Source organism: Carya illinoinensis, chromosome 5 (assembly GCF_018687715.1).
Source record: "Carya illinoinensis cultivar Pawnee chromosome 5, C.illinoinensisPawnee_v1, whole genome shotgun sequence".
Taxonomy (NCBI): Eukaryota; Viridiplantae; Streptophyta; class Magnoliopsida; order Fagales; family Juglandaceae; genus Carya; species Carya illinoinensis.
The window spans coordinates 3,747,653-3,770,379 of NC_056756.1; the positions used below are offsets into that span (position 1 = coordinate 3,747,653).

Consider the following 22,727-nt stretch of genomic DNA (forward strand, 5'->3'; position numbering starts at 1 on the left):
CTTTGAAATTTCTTGTGAAGGGTTTGGAGTCCGGATGCTCAAATATTCGAGTTGTACTTCTCTGACGAAATATGCATGCCATCGAGTAAATGATTTCGAGTAATAAGCTGATCGGTTCGACGAAGCTAGTTTTCCAATTGATTTTGAGGGAGCTGCAGGCACGATCCAGCGGCGCCTAAGGTTAAAATTTTGAATAGGAATTTTTTTAAAATAAATAAAAAAATAAAATTAAATAGTTTTTTTTTTTTACATTACATTTTTATTTAAAAATAACATCTATAGTTTTGCAAAGTAAAATTATTGATTAAGATTTTATACTACATTTTCAACTGATAACTAATTTTAATTATTAGAAATTTTTTTATTTAAAGATGATTTTATCAAATTTAGTATCTGGGGGCTCTTTAGGAAACACAACTCTTCTTAGGTATTCTCAACTATTCTAAAATTCAATTTTTTTCTCTCATTTCACAAAATTTAATAAAATATCTTAATTCAAATCATTTTATTATTATTTATAGATATTTTGAGATATTCTTAATATCCAAACAAGCCCTAAAAGTAATTATAATCATTATTGTCGATAAAGTTCTATAAACAATTTGTACATTTAGAAAAAAGTAGACCCTTGCCTCTTCAAAGGATTATACAAAAAATACTTATAAACACTCAAAAATTAGATTTTGTTATTTATAATTTTTACTTATATATTAAATTACTAATGACAAAATAGAAATGTATTCTTAGAATGAGGGTACCTGAAATAATTATTATGTGTGATATTTTTAAAATTAATAATGACATAATATATATTCAATACTTTTGATATTCTCTCATTGTGTTAATTAATTTTTTAATTAGGTATTTTTTTCTTTTTAAAAAAATATATTTAATTTTTTTTTTTTTTTGACTTGCTTCCACTAGGATCTTTAAGCAATTGCCTAACTTACTTAATGGAAGAGCCGGCCCAGGCACGATCCCATGAATAACATACGTGGTAAATTCCACCATTGTCCAGCCGCTGATCAAGATCGGGTTTTGACAATAGCTAGCTAGATGCATTATAAATTGTCGATGCATGTAATTAATTATTTGGCAAAACCATTCTCGATGATCTAGATCATGAGTACATGATCTATATACAAACTAGAAGAGTAAGCTTGTATATCACTCAATCACATATGAGCAATGTTACATACAGTCTTCAAATAAGAACTGCAATACAAGCCTAGTCAATTTTATCTTTAAAATTTTTAAAATTATAAAAATATTCATCATAAAATAATTTTTGTTCTCATTTAATAAAGAGTCTGTACATGCAGTCCCTACTTAGAGGCTGTAAATAAAATTTTTCAATCACAGTGTGTGATGTGGAATGATTATAAATAGCATTTCTTAGATATATATATATTTCTATTTTTATTTTATTTTTTCAATATCATAATATATAATATATATAGTACTTTATATGTAGATACAAGTTTATATATACATATATATAATATCGGTCTGTCCGCGTACTTTGAGTTTGACATTAAATATTTTGATAATATATAGTATTATATATTATATATATCCACACGCATCCACATTTTGATTAATTCTTCTCTGACCATGTTGATGATAACTTTTCCTAACTATATATATTCATCAGCCGACGAACAGTATTAATTAATAATTCACACACACACACACACATATATATATATATATATATTTGCTTCTTGTTGCGAGCTCGGTAGCAGCTGGCCCGGCCGAGCATGGACTGGTACGTACGACGTCAGCTTGACAGCTAATTTTCGTGATCATTTTGTTTTCCAGTAGAACTAGTACTGCAGAATGGTTTAAAATATAGTAAAATCTAGTGACCTGATCTGCGCAGATTTTGTGTGAGGATCTATGGTGAAGAGTCGGAAACCAAGAGCTACCCATTTCATTTAAAAAAGGATCAATCCATGGTGGACAGAGACGAATCTACGTACTCATTTCAAAAAGTTTGAGTTTACTTGAGAATATTCCCGATTTCTATCAAACTGATGATCGGTTCTATTCTATTGATCATCATCATGCAATTACCATGCATATCAGATCAGATCGAATCTAGGCCCATGTTTTCCAAAACCAACCTGGTTGATTCCGTTCCAAATTCGCCAAAACCGACACTAAGAACAACGAAACGTGGTTGAGTTGGCCTTGACAAAGACTGGTGGATTAAAAGGTACGTATCACATGCAGTTGAAACGACGCTAGATGCCATGGATGATGGACCGGGGGAAATGGATAAAAATTGCTCTCTCTCTCTTTCTCGTTAAAGTTTTTAGAGCGTTCTGGTGATTTGCTATCATAAATAGCTAGTGCGCCTACTTTCGTGGGAAAAAGATAAAACAAAAGCTAGTGCGCTAAATCAACATCTCTGAGGGATCTAATTATTTAATAGTAACTTTTGTTTTGGCAAAAGAAAAACAAAAACAGATAGGATCAGCAACTGAAGGATTAGTACATCTATTAAGGATGTATTTCACGGTCACCTACTACACGGATTACCTGCGATGAATAAAGGGGTAGCACTGGTTGCTCTGAAAAAACTCCAATACTAAAGTCATAAATATAATATGAGGGTAAACATATGTAGAAGATGAAGAAAAGTTAAGAATTTGTTACCTAATGTAAACTATTTATAGAGGTTATTTCCTTTGAGTAATAAGAGTCTAATTAGTCTTGTGAAGTTTTTTCCTTTTGGAAGTCGGAGTCTCTCTCCTATTAGGAACCTGAATATCTTTTCTTTTAGGAGTCTGAGTTTATCTCTTGTTAAAAGTGTGAATCCATCTCCTGCTAGAAGTGTGAGTAATCTCCCACCTAGGAGTCTAATTCCCTTCTTGACTTTATCTCTTGGATAAAATTGTGAAGCTCAAACATCCCTTCCAATTACCCTGCTAATTTTCTTTGAGATCATCACGTGGAAAATTAAATATACCATGTTTCTTTCCACCCCGCTAGTTGTTGGTGCCAAGACTTGTGGCGAAGTCATGATTGCCATGGTAGGAGGCCTTGGTTGACATGGAGCTTCGCAGCATAAAGCGTTTGTCGCCATTATGGAAGCTGGCGAGGAGTCGCTACCATGAGAGTTGCGAGGAGAGTTGATCACCATTGTGGCGAGGGGCCTTGTCAAATCAATCCTGTATGCTGCTTCCTTTTTTTTTTATTGGGATTTGTTTGCTGCTGAAATTTTTTTTGCCTAAAGAAACTGTTTATCCTTGAGTGTTTTTGTAACAGTATTTTTGCACGGTTGAGATTGCTAAATACTTGCTTGCCCAAAGCTGTTCGTAGTGTTGCTCGCCTAGAAGAGTTTGTCCTTTTGCTCGCCTAGAAGCATTTGTCCTCTTGCTCGCCTATATGTGTTTGTATAGTTGCCCACTTAGAGGCGTCTATATTCTTGCTCGCCGATAGGTATTTGCGTTGTTGCTCACCTAAAGGTGTTTGTTTACTAAAAACAAAATAGGTTAGTATAATAAAAATTACAAAGTTGAGTTTTAAATACGTGAGCCTTGCTTTGGCGGCGATGGGCTTCCTGGCCAGAAGACTAACTTGGGCGTCAAGGAGTTTCCTTTTTACATGGTACTGTGAGACTGATAGCTCGTCATTGGTGTTTAATGGTTGAGCGCTCCCTGGCCGTTCCCTTTTTGCATGGCACCGCGAGCCTAATAGCTCGCCATTGGTGTTTAATGGTTGGGCAGTCCCTAATCTTTCCCTTTTTGTACGGCACCGTGAGCCTGATAGCTCTTCATTGGTGTTTAATGGTTGGGCAGTCCCTGACTTTTCCCTTTTTGCACGGCATCGCGAGCCTGATAGCTTGTCATTGGTGTTTAATGGTTAGGCGGTCCTTGACCTTTCCCTTTTTGTAAGGCACCGCGAGCCTGATAGCTCGTAATTGGTGTTTAATGATTGTGCGGTCCTTGACTTTCCCACCTTTTTACATGGCACCACAAGTGTGATAGCTCATCATTGGTGTTTAAGAATGGCATGGTCTACTGACTTCCGGGCCCTTTTTTACATGGCACCACAAGTGTGATAACTCGTCATTGGTGTTTAATGATCGGGTGGTTCCTGACCTTTCTCGCCTTTTTACAGGGCATTGCGAGACTAATTGCTCGTCATTAGTGTTTAAGGGTCGTTTGGTCTACTGAAATCCGCGCCCTTTTCACGTGGCACCCTGAGTGTGATAACTCGTCATTGGTGTTTAATGGTCGGGCGGTTCCTAACCTATTACGAGGCTGATTACTCATCATTAGTGTTTAAGGGTCGGGCAGTCCCTGACCTTTCCCACCTTTTTACATGGCACCGCGAGTGTGATAACTTGTCATTGTTGTTTAAGGTTAGTGTGGTCTACTGACCTCCATGCCCTTTTTTACATGGTACCGCGAGTATGATAACTTGTCATTGATGTTTAATGGTCAGGCAATCTCTAACCTTTCCCGCCTTTTTAAATGGTGTAGACCTTGATCGCCATCAGATGTTCCAGAAATATGCAAAAAGAGTCTCAGCACTAAAACAATAAATCATATAGAAAATAAAAAGTTTGCTATCATGGGTAGGGTTTCTCCAAGTGCTCTGTATTCCCAGGACGAGAAGGCTGCTCACCATATGTTTCTCCTATCCAGTCGTCGGTCGGGAAACTTCATCTGATTTCACCTCAGGATGCCCTGTCCCTATCATCATTTGAAGGTGTTCCATCTCTGTTGCTACAATGAGAATCTTGCCACCTATCTGGGTTGTCCTCTCTTTGCTGGTTGTGTTCTCATTTGTACTGTCGCTTAGGCTTCGAGCGTTCTGCAATCATTCACTCTAATTCTCTTGTGCCCGCCAGTTCAATGACCATTTTCTTCATGGTCATGCAGTCTTTTGTCCAATGCGAAATAGTCTAATGGTATCTGCAATAATGATTGCCTACTCTAGACTGGCGGTACTCTCTGTCCAGATCCTCCCTTTCTTGTACATTTAGATTATTGTAAATCAATATTTTGTTGTGCTCTAGTCACCTTTCTTGCCTTCTGTCCCGATGACCCAATGTAAGTTTCTTGTCACCTGGATTGGTTTTACATTTTGCCCTTTGCTCATCTCTTCTAGGGTCTACAAGGGCTTGTAGTGTATAGTCAATATTTACAAAGTCATCTGCCCTGTCCATGAACTCCCTCAGCATAGATAGGGTCCTCCTGACTAGCTCTACCATAAAAGGACTGCGTGGCCAAATTCCACCCAAGAGAGCTGCCAGAGTGATCTTCTCGTCTTGATCTTCAGTTGTCAATCTATCTTCATTAAAATGAGTGAGGTATGTCTTCAGATTCTTCTCTTTTCTCTGCTTAACTGTCAAAAGGTATGCCGCTAGGCACCTTTGCCTTCTACTTGGCATAAATTGTGTTAAGAACTGCTTGGCTAGGTCCTCGAAGCTGTTGATTGATCATGGTGGGAGAGTTCCAAATCACACCGTTCCCTTTAGTGTCAAGGGAAAAGCTCGGCAGGTGATTTCTCCAAGGAAGCCGTGGAGTGTGATATGCACCTTAAAGTTCTCCAAGTGTTCCACCAGGTCGTTGGACCCATCGTATATGTCAATCTAGGAAACCTTGAATTTAGGCGGGAGGGGCACTGCCATAACTTTGTCACTGTAGGGGAGGTCTATACGGTTCAACAGTTGTTCTATCGAGAAACATCCTCCCATCTTCCTCGCCATCTCTTCATATTTGTCAACAAGACTTTTTAGCTCCCCGTGCAATTTCTTCTTTTCCAGTTCCTCAGTATTGACCCCGCCCGCACTATGGGCATCCTCTTCTGTTTGTCCATCAACTAGCAGCATAGCAACATGCTTTCGTCTTAACTCCTCATTTTTTTCTGCAGTTGCTCTACTAGATCTATCCCATTCTTCAGTTTTTCTTCTATATCTGCCCTCCTCTCCTCCATCTCTATTGTGTTTGCTTATCGATCTCTGGTTGCTTGTGATCGCATAACTGTAGTGAAAAGCACTCTAGTCACAGAAAATATAGATCCCACAGATGGCGCCACTGTTAAGGATGTGTTTCACCGCCACCTACCACCCGGTCACCTGCTACAAATAAAGGGACTGCACTGGTTGTCTTGAGGAAACTCCAATGCCGAAGTCATAAATATAATATGAGGGTAAACGTATATTGAAGATGAAACAAAGTTAAGAATTTGTTAGCTCTTGTAAGCTATTTACAGAGGTTATTTGCTTGGAGTAATATGAGTCTAATTAGCCTTGTGAAGTCTTTTCCTTTTAGAAGTTGGGGTCTCTTTCTTATTAGGAACCTGAATCTCTTTCCTCTTAGGAGTCCGAGTTTATCTCCTGTTAAGAGTGTGAATCCATCTCCTGCTAGAAGTGTGAGTCATCTCTCTCCTTGGAGTCTGATTCCTTGCTTGATCTTATCTCTTAACTAAATTTGTGAGGGCTCAAACATCCCTTCCATCATCTATCTTTCAGATGCGGATATGATTCATATTCTTTTTCCGCATGCATGCACGTTAGAAAAGGGGATCTTTGACTGCTTCAAATCACAAACTTAACGTCTTTTGCAATATTCGACTGCCAATCATGTATATAATATATATGCTTTTATATATGTTGATTAGGCAGATTGAGATTGCATGTCAATCTGTTAAAAAGCTAGCTATTGTTAGCGTGTCAATGTGGCTAGATATATTATATATAGCAAGATTCTTGATAATATATACGTGAAACTTTATATATTTTAAGATGCTACAAATAAAATATGTTGCTGTTCATGGGTCTTAGTTCAAAACCCTAGCCGAACTCGCTTCTAATTGATGATCACAGAAGATCAGATAAACTAGTCCATCATCATCCATGCATTAAGGAAAAAGGCCGAATGTGATTCTCCACCTTTTCCCCTAACCCTAAGTGGACGGATCATGCCGCCAAGATACTGCTAAAAAAAAAAGGGATTCGACTGGCTGTTAGGCTGTATTTAATTAGCTACGTACAAGATCATCGATATCGATCCTAGGTAGCTTGTCAGTAATTAAATTGGGTATAGCAAGCAAGCTAGAATAGCTGTGCGCATGCAAGTCCAAATAATAATGGCAGGTAGAAGATCAAGAGTAGAAAAGTGTAATTTGTGTGGAACTCAACAATGGGTGCCGTACGAGACTCAAATCTTTAAGTGTGGAAAGTGCCGAGCCATCATTCAGCTTCCAAAAAACGATAAGGACCATTGGCTTAAAGTCCATGACTCAGTTTACCCCGGACTTCGGTTCAGAAATGTCGTGGAAACAGCGATCAGTGCAGGGAGGAAGCGAGCAGTGCTATGTGGAGTGACATATAAAAACAGCAAATGGCAGCTCAAAGGAAGTGTGAATGATGTGAAGTGCATGCAATACTTACTGGCTGAGAAGTTTAGTTTCCCCAAGGATTCCATACTCATCCTCACAGGTACTATAAATAAACCAGTACTGATCATCGACTGAAATACTGGAAATTGCTCTCCTTTTTCTTTTTACTTTTAAAACTGCATATAAGGAATGTCGTTTCAAAACATAAAAAATTTAGGGGAAAATAATCTTTTTAAATAACTAATCAATTTTAAGTCTACAACATTTTTTTAAGGAAGGTCATTAAGGCCGACACGCTTAATCTTATTCAGTACTACTTTTGATGAAAGAATACCTTTTAAGATGGCTCTACGGCCACAGCTGGGGCTCCCACTAGGATGAAATAAACATGTATGCTCGATCTAGTCATTCCAAAATATATATACGTACATACAACTGATATTCATCGATCAAAGGTGTCTCAAACTACTTTAGAAAACTAATTATATATTAAAAAATCTCAATATCTTACTACGTACTTACGTACCTAGCTACCGAGCTGCCTTCTCAAAACGAGAAATCAACATGAGAAAAAAGAAGTATTTTTATTTCATTCCCTCTGACCTGCATGTGCTAAAAATTCTGAACAATTTAATTAATTAATTGTATACAGAGGAAGAGAAGGACCCAGTTAGGATCCCAACGATAAAAAACATCCGAATGGCCATGAGATGGTTGGTCGAGGGGGTTCAGAGAGGTGACTCGTTGGTGTTCTACTTCTCTGGCCATGGCTCAAATGTGCCTGACTTTTGCAATGATGAGGTAGACGGGTTTAACGAAACATTGTGTCCTGTTGATTACCGAACCGCTGGGATGATTATTGATGATGAAATCAATGCCACCATCGTTCGGCCACTACCCAAAGGTGCCTACCTTCACGCCATTGTGGATGCCTGCCACAGTGGCACTATACTTGACCTACAACATGTGTACAGGCCGTCACAAGATAGCAGCAGGTACGTACGTACGTGTGATACTTGAATGTTTTCTATTGAGAAGAACTCTATTTTATTTTGGTTTATGAACTTCAAGTACTTCGATCCAACTTATATATACAATATATATAGATATATATGTACATATATGATCATGTCGATCGACCACGTACATGAATGAGTAAAATTAAACATGATGAGAAGTACCATATATAATATCCATTCTTGTGTTGATCAATTAGGGAAGGAAGAGACGGGGAATGGGAATATCAAGAATGTAGGTCAGGTGTATATAAAGGCACCAGCGGTGGGCTGGCTATCTCCATCAGTGCCTGTGGTGATTCGCAGACCTCTGTGGACACGACTGTGAGTATATATATATATATAGTTGCTACGTATCGCTGCGTACTTGAATCTTAATCATTTTCGCCTATATATTCCCATATTTGCGTAAAAGAAATATTAATACGAATAATTATATATATTTATATATGGTATCAGAAAAATTAACAAGCGCAAATTAAAATTATGTAGGTTTTGCTAGCAAATATTATATTATATTTTATATTCTGCATATATATATATGATCTCACTTATCTTTCTTATATATATATATATATATAATTTCATTATTAATTAGGGGGTATGACAGGCATCCCGCGCTACATCGAACTTTTTAAAATTGTACTATATATATGCAAGATGTTATAAAATTCTCCAACGTACATGTTCTGATCGATCTAGCTAATTATTTTTCTCGCCATCATTATTTTTCGTAAGTTGATTTCTGTTGCTAATTATAATGTAGCATGTAAATTTGTATATTTGCGTGCGTATTTTAAATTTATTGATATGATTGATTAAAATAATAATTTTATATATAAAAAAATATATAACTAATTATATTAATAAAATGTATAAATAATCGAATATATAAAAATAATTATATATAAAATTTTTAATAAACAAATGATATCACGTACGGGACTCATATTAACTAATATGAACAGTGTAAATTTGGTGTCTCGACTAACTCATACGTAAACGGCCTAAATGCATTCAATTTCTGTTTTGCATGCAGGCTTTCACAGGGAACGTTCCGACAGGTGCCTTGACTTATAGCCTCATCCAAGCCGTTGAAAAAGAATCCAGAATAACCTATGGTCGCTTGATTCATTCCATGCGCAATGCAATTCGTGAGGCTAGAAAGGGAATGCATCAAAATGCAGGCTCAACAATTTCACCTTTCGTCAATAAATTACGCCCTCCGTTTTCACAGGTTCGTACGTACGTACGTAGTACTGTCATTAATTAATTCAAGTGACCATTACAATAATTAGTATAGCTAGCTAGTACTATTACTTACATAGAATTAAGCGCTAGCATTACGAAACTAATGGGATTAAGAGAATTATAAATACTTGATCATTGAAATTATATGAACTCATTTTAAAAAATAAATAAATAAATAAATCTATAACTCACGTGAAAATTTTATTAGAATTACTAGCAAAAAATAACCACCAAAGCAACACATTGCACCTGCTTGACTAAGGCTAAGTAGAGCCTAATATTTAAACATTCCTGCAAATTTTCTTTCTTTCTCCATCGATCATGATTTTATAAGAGTGATGACATATTACATGAATTATTTTTTTTATTTGCAATGCATGCAGGAACCCCAGTTGTCGTCATCAGAGAGGTTTGACGTTTCTAAGAAGGAGTTTGTACTATAATATCATTACTCTACTATGATATAAAAGTCATGACATATTATTTCACAATATGTGTTTGTGAAATATATTGTAAAATGTACTAATTAATATTGCCCCTAACTTCTCGCTGAAAAGTAATAGTTTTTTTTTTTTTTTTCAGGAAAAAAAGTAATAAACTATTAGTTAGATGTATTTGGCAGCCTTATCGAGATTGATCTGTGTCCAAACTAAAACAACGTTCGTACGTACGTACGTTTCTCTACAAATTTCTGATCTGGGACTCCGATCGAGCGACAAACTAGCTATATATATTATATATTGTTTATTGCATACAAATATTCGTCATTCCTCATCATCAAAATGAAGCTTACAGTTAATTAAAAAGGTTCATGATATAACGATCCTTATGAAATTTATATATATGCACTGAATATTATATATAATTACATATATACAATTGAGAATTATTTAGGGCTAGCTTAGTCAGATTAATTACAATAAGATTGTTTGCATTTTATCGTGCTCTAGCGTAACAAGCCCTGAAAGGTTTTGTATTGGCATATACATATATATATATATATATACACACACACACACACGTTGATTTATAGGACGACGTTGAAGAAATTGACAGCCAATTAAGTAAATACGTACATAGTCCTGCACATAATTATCTTCAACAGTTAATATAATATGATATTTTCAAGCATATATATGGTTTATCGACGGAGGAGAAGGAGCCCATGCAGGAGAGGTGTTGCAATAGTGTATAAGAGGCATGCAGGACTAGGTTGGGCCAGTCGGAGGTAACTAGGCAATGTGTGAAGTGATGGACCCGGAGTGAGAAAACCTGCTCCTAGCCCTGCTCCAAAACTTCTATGCTCTTCTCCCATGCTCTCTAGTCCAGCTTAGCTCTTTCTCGGATCGATGCAGCTCAGAACGGACGTATCCGTGCCGTTGCTTGCACTGCACGGCAGCGGCAGCCACGACATCAGCAAATTCATGTTTGTCTGCCTAATTTCCTGCTCTTTCTTGCTTTCTTTGTTTCGTCCAGTACTCCCATATATATCCTTTGTTTGCTTGAGCAAGAATATATGCTGCAGTTTAAGTACATAATTTAAACTTAATAGTTTGATAATGACAGTGGAGGGATAAAATATCCAAGTCCAAGACCAACTTCAACCCACTAGGCCACCACTAAGAGACAAAAAGAAAAATATGAAGATAAGAGAGAAGAGGGCATCGGAAGGCAATGAGGACAACGTTAGGAGAAAGTAGGAACAGGAGAGGTGGTCAGGCATGCAAAGCGGGCCATGCCTCACCATTGCAGGGGAATATGAAAAGAAATATCATATAAAAGGAGACATCTAGACAACTTCAAGTTGTTTCTTTTTTTACTTCGATTTCTTGTTCAACCTCTAAAGAGGAGCTCCAGTGATAATGTTTTTTCCAGTAAATATATTCAATATCTCTATTATATGAGAAATGAGAGTATAAAATAAACATATTAAAGTAAATTTTTCTTCCCCAAATGTCTCGTAGATGTAGGAAATATGCTAAACTACGTAAATATATGTGCTCATCTCTCTTTACTTTCTATGTAGTATTTATTTACCTTTCACTGTCATGAATGTACATACCGACACTGCATAACCACATCAAATGATTGTCGGAGGCTCTAGACCACATCGATTGAGTTTTTATGCATCAACAAACAGTTAGAAAGTACGTAATACAATCAATCATCGTCATGATATAAAATTAAGAGTCTTGCTAGGTACAAACAATTTGGCGCACCAAATCGCGTACCGCCGACTTTTTTTATTAAAAAAAATTTTAAAATAAAATTGAAAGAAGAAAAAGTCCTTACCGTTCTTTATCTCATAAAAGTCATTTCAATCTTCAATTCGCATCATTTCATTAAATGAATGCCTTACAATGCGATTTGATGCACAAACATGCTTGCAAGAAAAATTTTCCTAAAATTAATTTATAAAGAAAATTTAGAAACATAAAAACAAATTTGAGATGATCATTCGCCTCAAATCATGTAAAAGGGAAGAATTTAAAAAACTAGCTACCTTTTCTTTTTAAGGATTAATGCTCACGAAAACAACCAATATATATATAGTAGATATTAAAAAAGAAAAATATAATTACAAACACAATTATACACTAATCTGTACACCAATATGATATAATTGGTCAAAAAATAAATTTTATTAAAAATAATATTAATTTAAATTTTAAATATAAATGAATCACTATTAGTACACTGATTAATACGCGACTATGCTTGTATATAGCAAAACTCTATTAAAAAACAAAGGAGTCTAGATACCGCCAAATATAATATATAGGAAATATATGATATATGGATCCCAACGGATGATCGCACTTCAAGCCATAGCATTGGTGTGATTGAAGTGTGATCATCACTTTCCCCTGGTGCAAGGTAAAAATTACGCACCAAACATAGATATAAATCCAAACATAAAAGTATATTCATCTCATCTTATCTCACAATCCCAACAACTTCTAAATCGACTGGGTAGATTCCTCGTATTGTTCACAAGAATAAGAATTGATGAGGGGAAAATAGCAGAGTAGATGAGAAGAAAAAACATGAGAAAAAAAGCATTGCTTGCACAGTAATGCATGCAAGTAGCCAACATTACAAGAATTGTCTTTCACTGATAATTCAGATCGAGATTAGTTACAATTAAACGATATGCACAGGGCAGGAACCAAAAAAATTAAAAAAATGCAGCAAACTTAAACAGAGCTGCACATCTTTCTTTTTTCTTTTTTATCCTTCCTTTCCTCTTTTCTTTTCTTTTACTCCTTAAGGTTGACTACGAAAAAAAGGGTCTATATTCTCAGAAACCCACAATCAACTTCCATAAGTGTTCTCTTCTGACCGTTAGAAAGAAGTGTTCTCTCCTGATTTTGTTTCTGATTGGAGAGGGGAGATCAGGAGGGTAGAGAGGAAAGGAGAGCATGTATCAACTCATCAGCTTCCTAAGTCTTTTTTCAGCAAGACTGGCAACCTTATTCTGTGGTTCTAGAACAAGAGCATGCTTGAAATCTGCGTATACACAAAAAAAGTAATATATAAGCAGGTTGAAGACTCAAAACCAAATTTAATGTTTTGCAAATGTAGCACATAATAATTAGAGTGAACGAGCCATGTACACTGTCTATTTGTGTGTGTCCAACTCGTGCATTATTAGATCAAAGCAACCACGTTAATTATGTCCCATAACATGTCATGGCAACAAGGAATGGAATATGTAACTACAACATGGAAGAACACAACTTGATAGGTGTGATTAATAAAGAACGCAAACCACATCCCTATATCAAGTTCAACAAGCACCTTTGGTAATATGGCTGTTTTGGAAACAACATTAAGACTGATAGGCTCTATGTCTGTAATGAGCCGGAAACACCAAAGTATTTGAGCAAATAGGTGAAATTCATGTAATTACAGAAATTTTCAATTTTTTTTTTTTTTTTTTATAGTTAAGAAGAATTTTATTACCAAGCCATTAAAAATATGAAGGGGAAAAACGATGGCTTTTGTTTAGTAATTCTCATGATGCAATTGGAGCTCTTATCATTAGAAAAGAATCTTTAGATAATCTTTTGTGGCTCTGGAGGCAACTTGATCAATCCATTATTATTTCAAGAGAAGCTCCTATCAAAATTCACTATGAATCTTTGGCACCTATATTGAGATAAGATTAGTGAGCACTATCCAAGATAACCTATCTTGCAATTTTCAATGACCATGCATATTGAAGCTCATTTTGATCAGTAATTGTGTTTTCAATCCTTGAAAGGAAGATGCTCAACAGGATGCTTACAAAATCACCGTAGCATTCCTAAACCTAGAAAAGCTGCAGCTTATTGCAAACAAAATGAACATTTGGATTCTTACCTTTAGCAGCCTCTTTGTAACGGAGAAGTGATTCTCTAGCCGTTCCACGCCTTAGATATGCCTTCACATTCTGCACAAAAACAATAAAACATTATGCATGTTCTATATGCATGCACATCTTACATTCCCTTGTGCTACCATGCAGGACATGATGCAAAAGTCCTGTGCAATGCTTCATATTTTCAGTTACTCAGAAGTCAGCATCTTCATGCATATTTAAACCTCCACATGCCCCCGAACAATAAAGTAGAGAAGATAAAGATAACTACAGGCCAATTATCTAAGCATAATAGGACCCAAATCCTGATACTACAGCCAGTGGCTAAAAAAGTCGAATAAAAATATGTAGAAATAAAGAAAATGTCCTGAAAATAAGTTCATTCGCTCACCTTCTTATCGTGTAATATTGCCTTACTGCAGTCCTCTTCGGCTTGTTGAAAACTGAATATAATGAGAACAACAAATACAAAGCCTATGAGTGCAATACCTCTATGAAAATTAAACAAGAATATATCATCCCAACTCTAGCCTATGAATACAATACAGAGCAATGAATAATATGCAATTAGAAATTAAACACGAATATACCATCCCAACTCTAAGTAAGCAGCTGCACGGTTGCAATAAAAAGTCGCATTTGTCTCATTCAATTTGATAGCTTCAGTGTAGTAATTGACAGCCTTATTCCACTGCCTTCCCTTAAATGCAGCATTTCCCTGCAACAACATTCCAAGAGCAACATGAAAAGGCTGTTATTGTTGTCTGCGCAAGTGCGCCGTATATGCATGTGTAGGGTAATAATTTTGTGTATAAGGGTTTGTATTGAATCTGAAACAAGTCTGGCCAATTTCTTTATTGTAAGTGCTGGTATCATTTGAGCAAGATCCCAAATTCACAATGTCAAAAGATGCATCGAATGATCAATCACTAGATCACAGAAGTCCGCATCGATAAAAAAAAATTAAAAAAAAAATTCTGCAAATTAGGTGTCAATATTTCAGAGACAACGTTAGGGATAAATGTACCTTTTCTTTCAGGAGTTCAGAAGCATCCATGTTACCGTTGGTATCTGGTAGTGGCACCGAATTAGACGCAATGCAGGCTTGCGCTTGGAGGGATGGATATATATCCAAGACCGTATCAAGAAGAAATTTATCAGCACCATGGAATGTGATAAATGAAACAGAAATTGGACAATCATTGTGCTTGCCTATTGGAATGGTAACCTGCCAATGGAATGCAAGACAGATATATCAAGTCTACCAGGCCATGGAAACTAAAACATACAGACAAAAACTGAAGTGAGAAACAGCAACTAACCTGACAGCACCCAGACATACTAGCAATGCTTGATAGTGCAAATGCACGATCATGGAACTCGGCAGAAAGACCTCTTTTTGTATTGAGCTTTAATGGAGAATCGGCTACTGTGGGAATTACTAAAATACCATCCTCCTGGAAAAATAAAATAAAAAATAAATAAAAAGAAAGGTGTAACAGATTAGTATGCAACACAAGATGTTTGAACATACTAATAAAAATCCTAATATAACAAAATGTAGATTCCTGCAGATAATGGATCATATGATGCGAAAAAACAATAAAAAAAATAGAAATCAATTAAACCATTCAAAACTACTAACAAAAAAAGAGAAATAAACATTCAAAACCAATCAAACTGATTGACTCAAACCAACAAAAAGCTTTGCACCACCACAACAAAGGGCTTGGTTTTAATCTTTCAGCCATTTTCCCTTCTAGCCGACATTATCAAGTTCCACCACCCTCGAATAACACATGATCAGCCCAGATTCATATAACTCCTAGGACAAAACTCAACCCTAATGTTTCACTTTGCAAACATTTCTGAAAAACCAGTCCAAGAACTGCAAAATCACAATGTAAATTTATTATTATTTTTTTTGTATAAGTGCAATGTAAATTTAAATATACTAACGACATATGTTCCTACCCAAAAAAACTACCAACTCCCAAGCCCAACGATTTATATTTTCAGGACTTATATGCCTCTAGCACCCTGAAAATGTACTTTTTAGAGACCTTGTCAAGGATGCAAAAGAACAAGTCAATATGTGCCTCGTTGGAATTGTTGCAGTGGAAGCGATTCCAACGAGCACAAGACGATGGTTGAATCATTTGTGCGTCACTGTGACAACAATGACAATGGAGCAGGCCAGGCCATGGAATTTCTGGAGGCAATGATGGAATTAGATGAGGGAAAGGAACACAGTGATTGGATGAATGGTGAAGGAGACAGGCAGAGAAAAAAAGATTTCAAATGGAGGTATCAGCTTAGGATGTTTTAACCAATCTGCTGCTGGAAATTTCAATTGTAATGGGGAACTTACTCTGTTTATAAGCCTCACAAAAAGAGCAGATGTAACCATGGCTGGAAACTCAGATTTCTCCACACGGAATGTGCATTTCAATTGATATGTATCAATGTTCAGTTTCAATTAATAATTAAAAGGGAAAATGGAGACTGTAAATTGAACTGATGCCATTGGGTTGTTAAAAGGGAATTGAACCCACCCATAACACCCATATAAACCAGCCCATTACATTACACTCATGCATATAAACCAACGGAAACCAACCGAATTCCGTAGGTTTGAGCCCATTCAGTCAGGTTTAATGTACTGGGAGGATAGGTTCACACCCCTAGCAAAGAGGAAAATGTATAAACAAGTAACTACACTACTCTCTATATGACACAAAAGAAAAGTATCCAACTTGAAGTATAAAACAATAATAATATTACATGAACTCATGCTGGAAATTTCAGGTTTTCAGTTAATTCTTTTTATAAGGTTCTTAATTGTCATGCTGGCTGTGTTTTCCCCTGGAAAAACATCTGGCGGGTGAAATTACCTTCTAAGGTGGCGTTCTTTAGTTGGGTGGTTGCTCTAGGGAAAGTATTGATCACGGATAACCTTAGAAAATGTGGTTGGTGTATAGTTGATTGGTGTGTCATGTGCAAGAAGAATGGTGAATCTGTAAGTCATCTTTTTTTACATTGTGAGGTAGAAAAGTCTTTGTGGAATGAGGTTCTTGGTCGGACAGGGTTATATTGGGTGATGCCTAAGGAAGTTGTGGATCTCCTAGCATGATGGCGTGGTTTTGAGGCAAGGAAAAGTGCAGCTGTCAGATGAAGAATGATTCCTTTTTGTTTAATGTGGTGTATATGGCTGGAAAGGAATAGAAGATGTTTTGAAGATAAAGAGCCTTTTTTTGATGATCTTCGTTATTTTTTCTTTTCTACTTTGAGTTTGTGGGCTAGGATCTTTGTAAGGAATGATGATAATGTACTGAATCTGTTTCTACTGTAGTTTCTTGCTTTCTAGCGTGTGGTAGGTATTTCCTTTGTATACTTCATGTGTACTTGGGCTTTGCCTATTCTTGGTAATAAAAATCTTATTAACTATCAAAAAAAAAAAAATATTACATGAACTCAACACTTAGAGTTGCCATATTCATGAAACACAATAATTAATAAGAAGCTGGGAATACCTTCAAGAGATTTTGAAGGGCAGCCCGCATCTCAGTCCTGACTCTATATAAAATTTTCATGTTCTCGTGTGAGGTGTTAATTGCTGCAAGAACACGATCAGACACATCAGGTCCTAACTTGGGTTTGACTGATTTTACCCATTCTTCATGATTTGTTTTGAATTCATATCTGAAAGCAGATGTCCAGGTCACAGATATTAGGCAAAAGGAAAACGAGGCCTCAGCTAGACCACAGTAGTATTACCAATAATCAAAGGCAGCATCCTACTTATCAAAAAAACCAAGGCTGTATCCATTAGTTTGTGTTTGTGTGTGTGTGTGACTTTTTAACAAAAGGTCAGAAATCAAGAATGAGAGGTTAAACATGAATCTCCTATTGAAGAATTAAGTAGAAAGAGATTCTAAAGCATGGCTTGGACATCAAGAATTACCAATTTTAAACATATAAATCGAACAATGAACCAAAAGAAATGCAAAAGGGGATGAAAAAAAAATTAACCCTTTGTGAATACCTTTGTAATGAAATCATTACGGAAGAGAGAGCTTTTAAAGTTGATGTCCCATTTTGCAAGTTTGTTGATGGTTCTCGAAAACCTTTTAAGCTAGGTACATTTGAAACAATATACTGACCAAAATTCATATGCTTCGGAAGCTGGTCTGTAAAATCAAACAAAATAAAGTAGCAACTTTAATATCACTACCACATTGCTTTGGTCAAGATATCATTGAAAACTTAAAATAAAGGTATTCTGTGATATTGACAATAAAAAATAAATAATTTCAACTGAACATGAGTGTAATATGTATTTATGTATGCATGCATGCATGCATCTAGCTTTCTGTCTATGTACGCATTACCATGAAGTCTGCAACTTACACCCAGAAAGATTTTCAATTGCTTTGCTAACAACGTATAATGTCTTTTGTGTGGGAACCTTAGAGAACTGAAAGAGGTCATCAGCAAAAATGAGGCGTCTTGCCCTTCTAGGCTCCACTGAATTCAATTGAAGTAAAACATGTCCAACACGATGCAGAACGGATGGATCACGAGCAAACCATCCTGAAAGATAATCACATAATTAAATGAGTTGGGGGGAAACCAGGAGAATTAACAGGCAACGTTTAGAAAGAAACAAGGGAGAAATAAGTCCCCAAAGATCACAATAGACAGGAAAGATAGCCAACTGCCACCATTTAAACACCCATTTATTATTTATGATGGTCACACTTCCAACAGAGTTGCCCACTGAGAGTGCGTTCATGTCTATACGTGCAGACATCATTCTTTGTATGAGAAACACTGCTATCCGCATAATTAAAATTCTGAAAAATATGACTCATTTGCAAAATTACGAACTGGCATCCTGCAGCACCAGGGTTTTAGTGGGACAAAAAAAACAAAAAGGAAAAACAGGTATGAGGTATTTTAATCATGAAAAAGTTTTTTAGTATGGGTACCCACATGTCTACATGACAATTCATTATAAACCTAACACCCTAACCTGTCAAGGTGCAGTCAAGTGGTCAAAAGTGAGCTTGGAACCAGTTGTAGACTCAAACATCCGGGGTTCAATTCCACACCAAGTGTTCCACTAAATACTTGATATAGGATTATGGCGGGTGGGGTCGTGTTTCTAAGATTTAATCCTTAGGGGCGACCCAAAGGGCACTACCTTGATATTTTTTATTTATTTTTTGATAGATAATAAGAGAATATATTCCAAGTAAATAGGCATAGACCAATTACACAGGAAGTATACAAGTGAGTACACCGAAATACAAGCTGAAGCAAAACAGAACTAAGGCAAAACATTACAAATATCCCCATCCCTTACAAGGTTCTTCACCCAAAAACTTAAATTGCTAAAGAAAAAATCCCCGAATTCCCCAATAGAACATTCACAATCTGCAAACGTAAATAAAAAACAGAACACTCGCACCACCTTGATGAGGTTCCGCATCTTAAAAAGTAGATAAAAAACACTAAAATTCAAGGCCATTTCATAGAACAATTTTTACAGTACTATGTAATTATCTGCCATACCAACAGTGTCTAAACTTTGTGAGTTTGGTATAACTCCAATTGTTGATACAGCCCCATGAGACGGTCGATATCCAATGATACCACAAAATGATGCTGGAATTCTCACCCCTCCAATCGTATCAGTACCTGCAAATAAATGAACCTCAAATGATCAGGAGGTATTATTAGGAAGCAAAATTGTATTGACCATCATAAACAGTAAGTAAAGAAGGTCGATAAGCAAACTATCACAAAAAAGGTCAGACGACAAAATAATTGATTTTTGGTTGGAATAAAATTGAGATAATCCTTATGTGAATGGTGAGATGTCATAACAAAACACCCAAAATAAAGATAAATAAATAAAATAAAATTATATGTATAACGTAGGATTGAGAAAATATCATCCTCATAGCAATACAACTTAAAACATATAACCCCTAGGGAATGGCTCAAGTGGTAAGAGCCTTGGTCTTGGTGGTATACTCCCTCTAGGTTTAAGGTTCAAACCCTTGGGTCCAAACAATTTCTAGGGGTCATCAGGCTAGGGGAATTTGCCCCTGAATTACCCGGGGTTCACTTATAGGAAACTCCTGGCCAAGGCCAAGCCTATGCAGTCTAGGATAAATTGGCACTTTGTTCTGGACACCTGGTGCCAATCAAAAAGAACTTGCAACAAATATTTTTTCAAAATGTAAGTTAATTCAGTGTCTAAGATATTTAATACTTCCTGTGTACATGGGCTTTGCCTATTTTCATTCACTTCAATAAAATTTACTTCTTAAAATATATATATATATAAATATATATTTAACATATCAAAATCTTTATGGAAATTTTTCTTTTCAAGAAATGGTTGTAACATGTAAAACAAAATCGGTCCAACAGAGATAAAGATAAAAAGACATTACAACTATTTGGGGTTTAAGCGGGTTTAAATTTCCTTTATATCCTTCTCTCAGCAACAAAGAAACCATAGATACAATCCTAAATTAATTTGAACTCCAAATAACGTTCAAAGAGTAGTAATTGGCAACTAGATCTTGGAAAAATAAAATAGATAGACGAGAATGAACCAGGTTCTGTGAACCACAGTCCAGACTCTGCTCCCAGAAGAATAAACCTTGAAAGTAATAAATAAAAAAATAAAATAAAATAAAATAAAAAGTTTTCCAAGAGAAGCCTCAATGAAAGAACGGAACCATACATTTTTCAACCAAATTGTATATTCACCAACTTGCAAGGAGAGAGGGAAAATTCAGCATTTGCAACACGAAAAATAACCAACATACCAAGAGCAAAGTCAACAATTTCAACTGCAACAGCCACAGCAGAACCACTAGAAGAACCTCCTGGAATACATGATGGCATTTGTGGATTGGTAGGGGTTCCATAATGCATGTTCTCCCCGGTTATCCTGAGATGGCAATAAGGCACAAGCACCATAACAAAGCTGCATATCTTGATAAAGAGAAAACGTAGTGGGGAACGTAAAGGCTCACCCGAAGGCCAATTCATCCATAACAGTCTTGCCAACACAAGCAGCCCCATTCTTCAACATAGCAGTCACTGCCACGGCTGTCTTCCCTGCAGGCTTGTGCGCTCTCTCCCAATCCCGATTCCCGAACCCGGTCACATGATCCTTCAAATCAAATCTGCACACGTATGTGAACAACGAACTAAAATCTGATGCATCCAATAAAACAATTAAAAAGAGTAAATAAAATCAAAATTAGACGAATTTAAAATCTAAATAATACTAGAACATAGCGCTCCCTAGCTCTGCACGTAGACGGAGAGAGGCAATTTTCTCAAACCCATTTAGAAAAGTAAAACATTTCCCCAATCAAATGAATATAAATGCAAACTCCTAAAAAAACACATCAAAAATTTATTTTAAAAAGGACACGAATTTCGAAAACACGAACATATTGAGGCTGAGAAACGAACATGTCCTTGATGGCGAAGGTGAGACCAGCGAGCGACAGCCTAGCAGCGGGAGGAGGCGGCTGAGGGAATGGGAGAATCTCGAATCGCTCCACAAAGGCACCAAAATCCTTAATTCCCGCCGCCTTCGATCTCCGCCTCCGCCTCCGCGTTTCCGCCATGATCACGACCCCGACCACGCCGATCCCGACCACGATCCAGAGCTTAGGGTTGGAGACATTGGCCTTGATCAGCTTGAGTGGCTTCGACATGAGGAAATGGAGGAAGCTTCGAGGGTTTTAGAGAGGGATGGCGAGGGGTTTTGGGAGGGTTTTGCAGGTTAGGGGGTATTTGATGGATGGTTATTAGTTATAAGAATGGATCCATGCTACCGTGCGCATTAGGTTTAAGGCAGCTGGTCAGGAAACGCGCGAATATTCTTCTTTTTCTTTCTGTTCTTGTATTTTTTTCTCTCAAATTCCAGTCCACTCCACGAAACTCTTTTTCTTTTTCTTTTTTTAATCTTAATTTTATTACATCTCAAATCTCTTCCGAAGTCCTCGTAATTCATCGATGAACGTTATTGATACCTTCTACGTGACTTCGCATTTAGACTCTAAAGATTTTCACGTTGAGAAATCTTTTATCAATAATCAAATTTCATAAAAATAAATTATAAATTGGCGTAATTTAATATGACATGTCAAATTATAAAATTATTTTTATTATAAAATAAATATAATATATCACATAAAATAATATCAATTTATAAATTTATTTTAATAAAAAAAATTACAATTGTGATGCTTTTTTAATTTCAAGAAAAATATTTTAGCCTCGAAATAAGAGTTTCCTATATATAACTTACAAATCAAGTGAAAAAAATTATTTAAAAACTCTATGTCGAATAATTTATAATTATATTAAAAAAACAATAATTAAAAAGGGTAAGGAAAATTATACATGTATATAATAAAATTTGTAACAGCCAATCAAATTAGTGGAGTGCACAAAAAATATATAAAAATAATTACATATAAAATTTTTGCTAGCAAATTTTGGTCAAATGAAATCAAGCACATGAGGTGAAGAAAATTGGCAAAGCCAAATCTCAAACTTGAAACCAGGCCTCTCTCATTACTGTAGTATATGCTGAGAATGGCGATGGAGTTCATCAAATTGCAAAAGAAGTTTGAACATTAAAGAACAGCCAAGAAACCAAGATTTGATTTGATATAAAATTACTGCACTTGGTA

At 36.1% G+C, this 22,727-nt stretch overlaps 2 protein-coding genes across 2 annotated transcripts; one reads left to right on the forward strand and one right to left on the reverse strand.

Moving 5' to 3' along the window:
* Positions 1-2,529: 2,529 nt before the first annotated feature.
* LOC122309095 (metacaspase-1-like) lies at positions 2,530-10,182 on the forward strand. Its single transcript, XM_043122456.1, has 5 exons — positions 2,530-7,459; positions 8,012-8,354; positions 8,576-8,699; positions 9,415-9,612; positions 10,010-10,182. Exons 1-5 carry the CDS (start codon positions 7,090-7,092, stop codon positions 10,067-10,069), a joined length of 1,095 nt encoding a protein of 364 aa, XP_042978390.1. The 5' UTR covers positions 2,530-7,089; the 3' UTR covers positions 10,070-10,182.
* Positions 10,183-12,530: 2,348 nt separating this feature from the next.
* Positions 12,531-22,026, reverse strand: LOC122309259 (outer envelope protein 64, mitochondrial). Its single transcript, XM_043122659.1, has 13 exons — positions 21,496-22,026; positions 21,048-21,200; positions 20,838-20,962; positions 19,567-19,692; positions 18,400-18,582; positions 18,035-18,179; positions 17,523-17,691; positions 15,312-15,446; positions 15,017-15,217; positions 14,580-14,707; positions 14,381-14,432; positions 13,992-14,061; positions 12,531-13,136 (listed from the first exon to the last, which is right to left on the reverse strand). The coding sequence occupies exons 1-13, from the start codon at positions 21,741-21,743 to the stop codon at positions 13,054-13,056; spliced, it is 1,818 nt and encodes a 605-aa protein (XP_042978593.1). The 5' UTR covers positions 21,744-22,026; the 3' UTR covers positions 12,531-13,053.
* Between the last annotated feature and the right edge of the window lie 701 nt (positions 22,027-22,727).

What these genes read in the sequence shown, in the direction of transcription:
- LOC122309259 (XM_043122659.1), bottom strand. Translation starts at nt 21,743, where the DNA reads ATGTCGAAGCCACTCAAGCTGATCAAGGCCAATGTCTCCAACCCTAAG. An exon ending in ACAAAGTTTAGACACTGTTG is followed by an intron (nt 18,583 to 19,566) that starts GTATGGCAGATA and finishes ATTATCTTTCAG; the next exon opens with GATGGTTTGCTCGTGATCCA. An exon ending in GTATGTCTGGGTGCTGTCAG is followed by an intron (nt 15,218 to 15,311) that starts GTTAGTTGCTGT and finishes TTCCATTGGCAG; the next exon opens with GTTACCATTCCAATAGGCAA.
- LOC122309095 (XM_043122456.1), top strand. Translation starts at nt 7,090, where the DNA reads ATGCAAGTCCAAATAATAATGGCAGGTAGAAGATCAAGAGTAGAAAAG. An exon ending in AGACCTCTGTGGACACGACT is followed by an intron (nt 8,700 to 9,414) that starts GTGAGTATATAT and finishes TTTTGCATGCAG; the next exon opens with GCTTTCACAGGGAACGTTCC. An exon ending in TACGCCCTCCGTTTTCACAG is followed by an intron (nt 9,613 to 10,009) that starts GTTCGTACGTAC and finishes CAATGCATGCAG; the next exon opens with GAACCCCAGTTGTCGTCATC.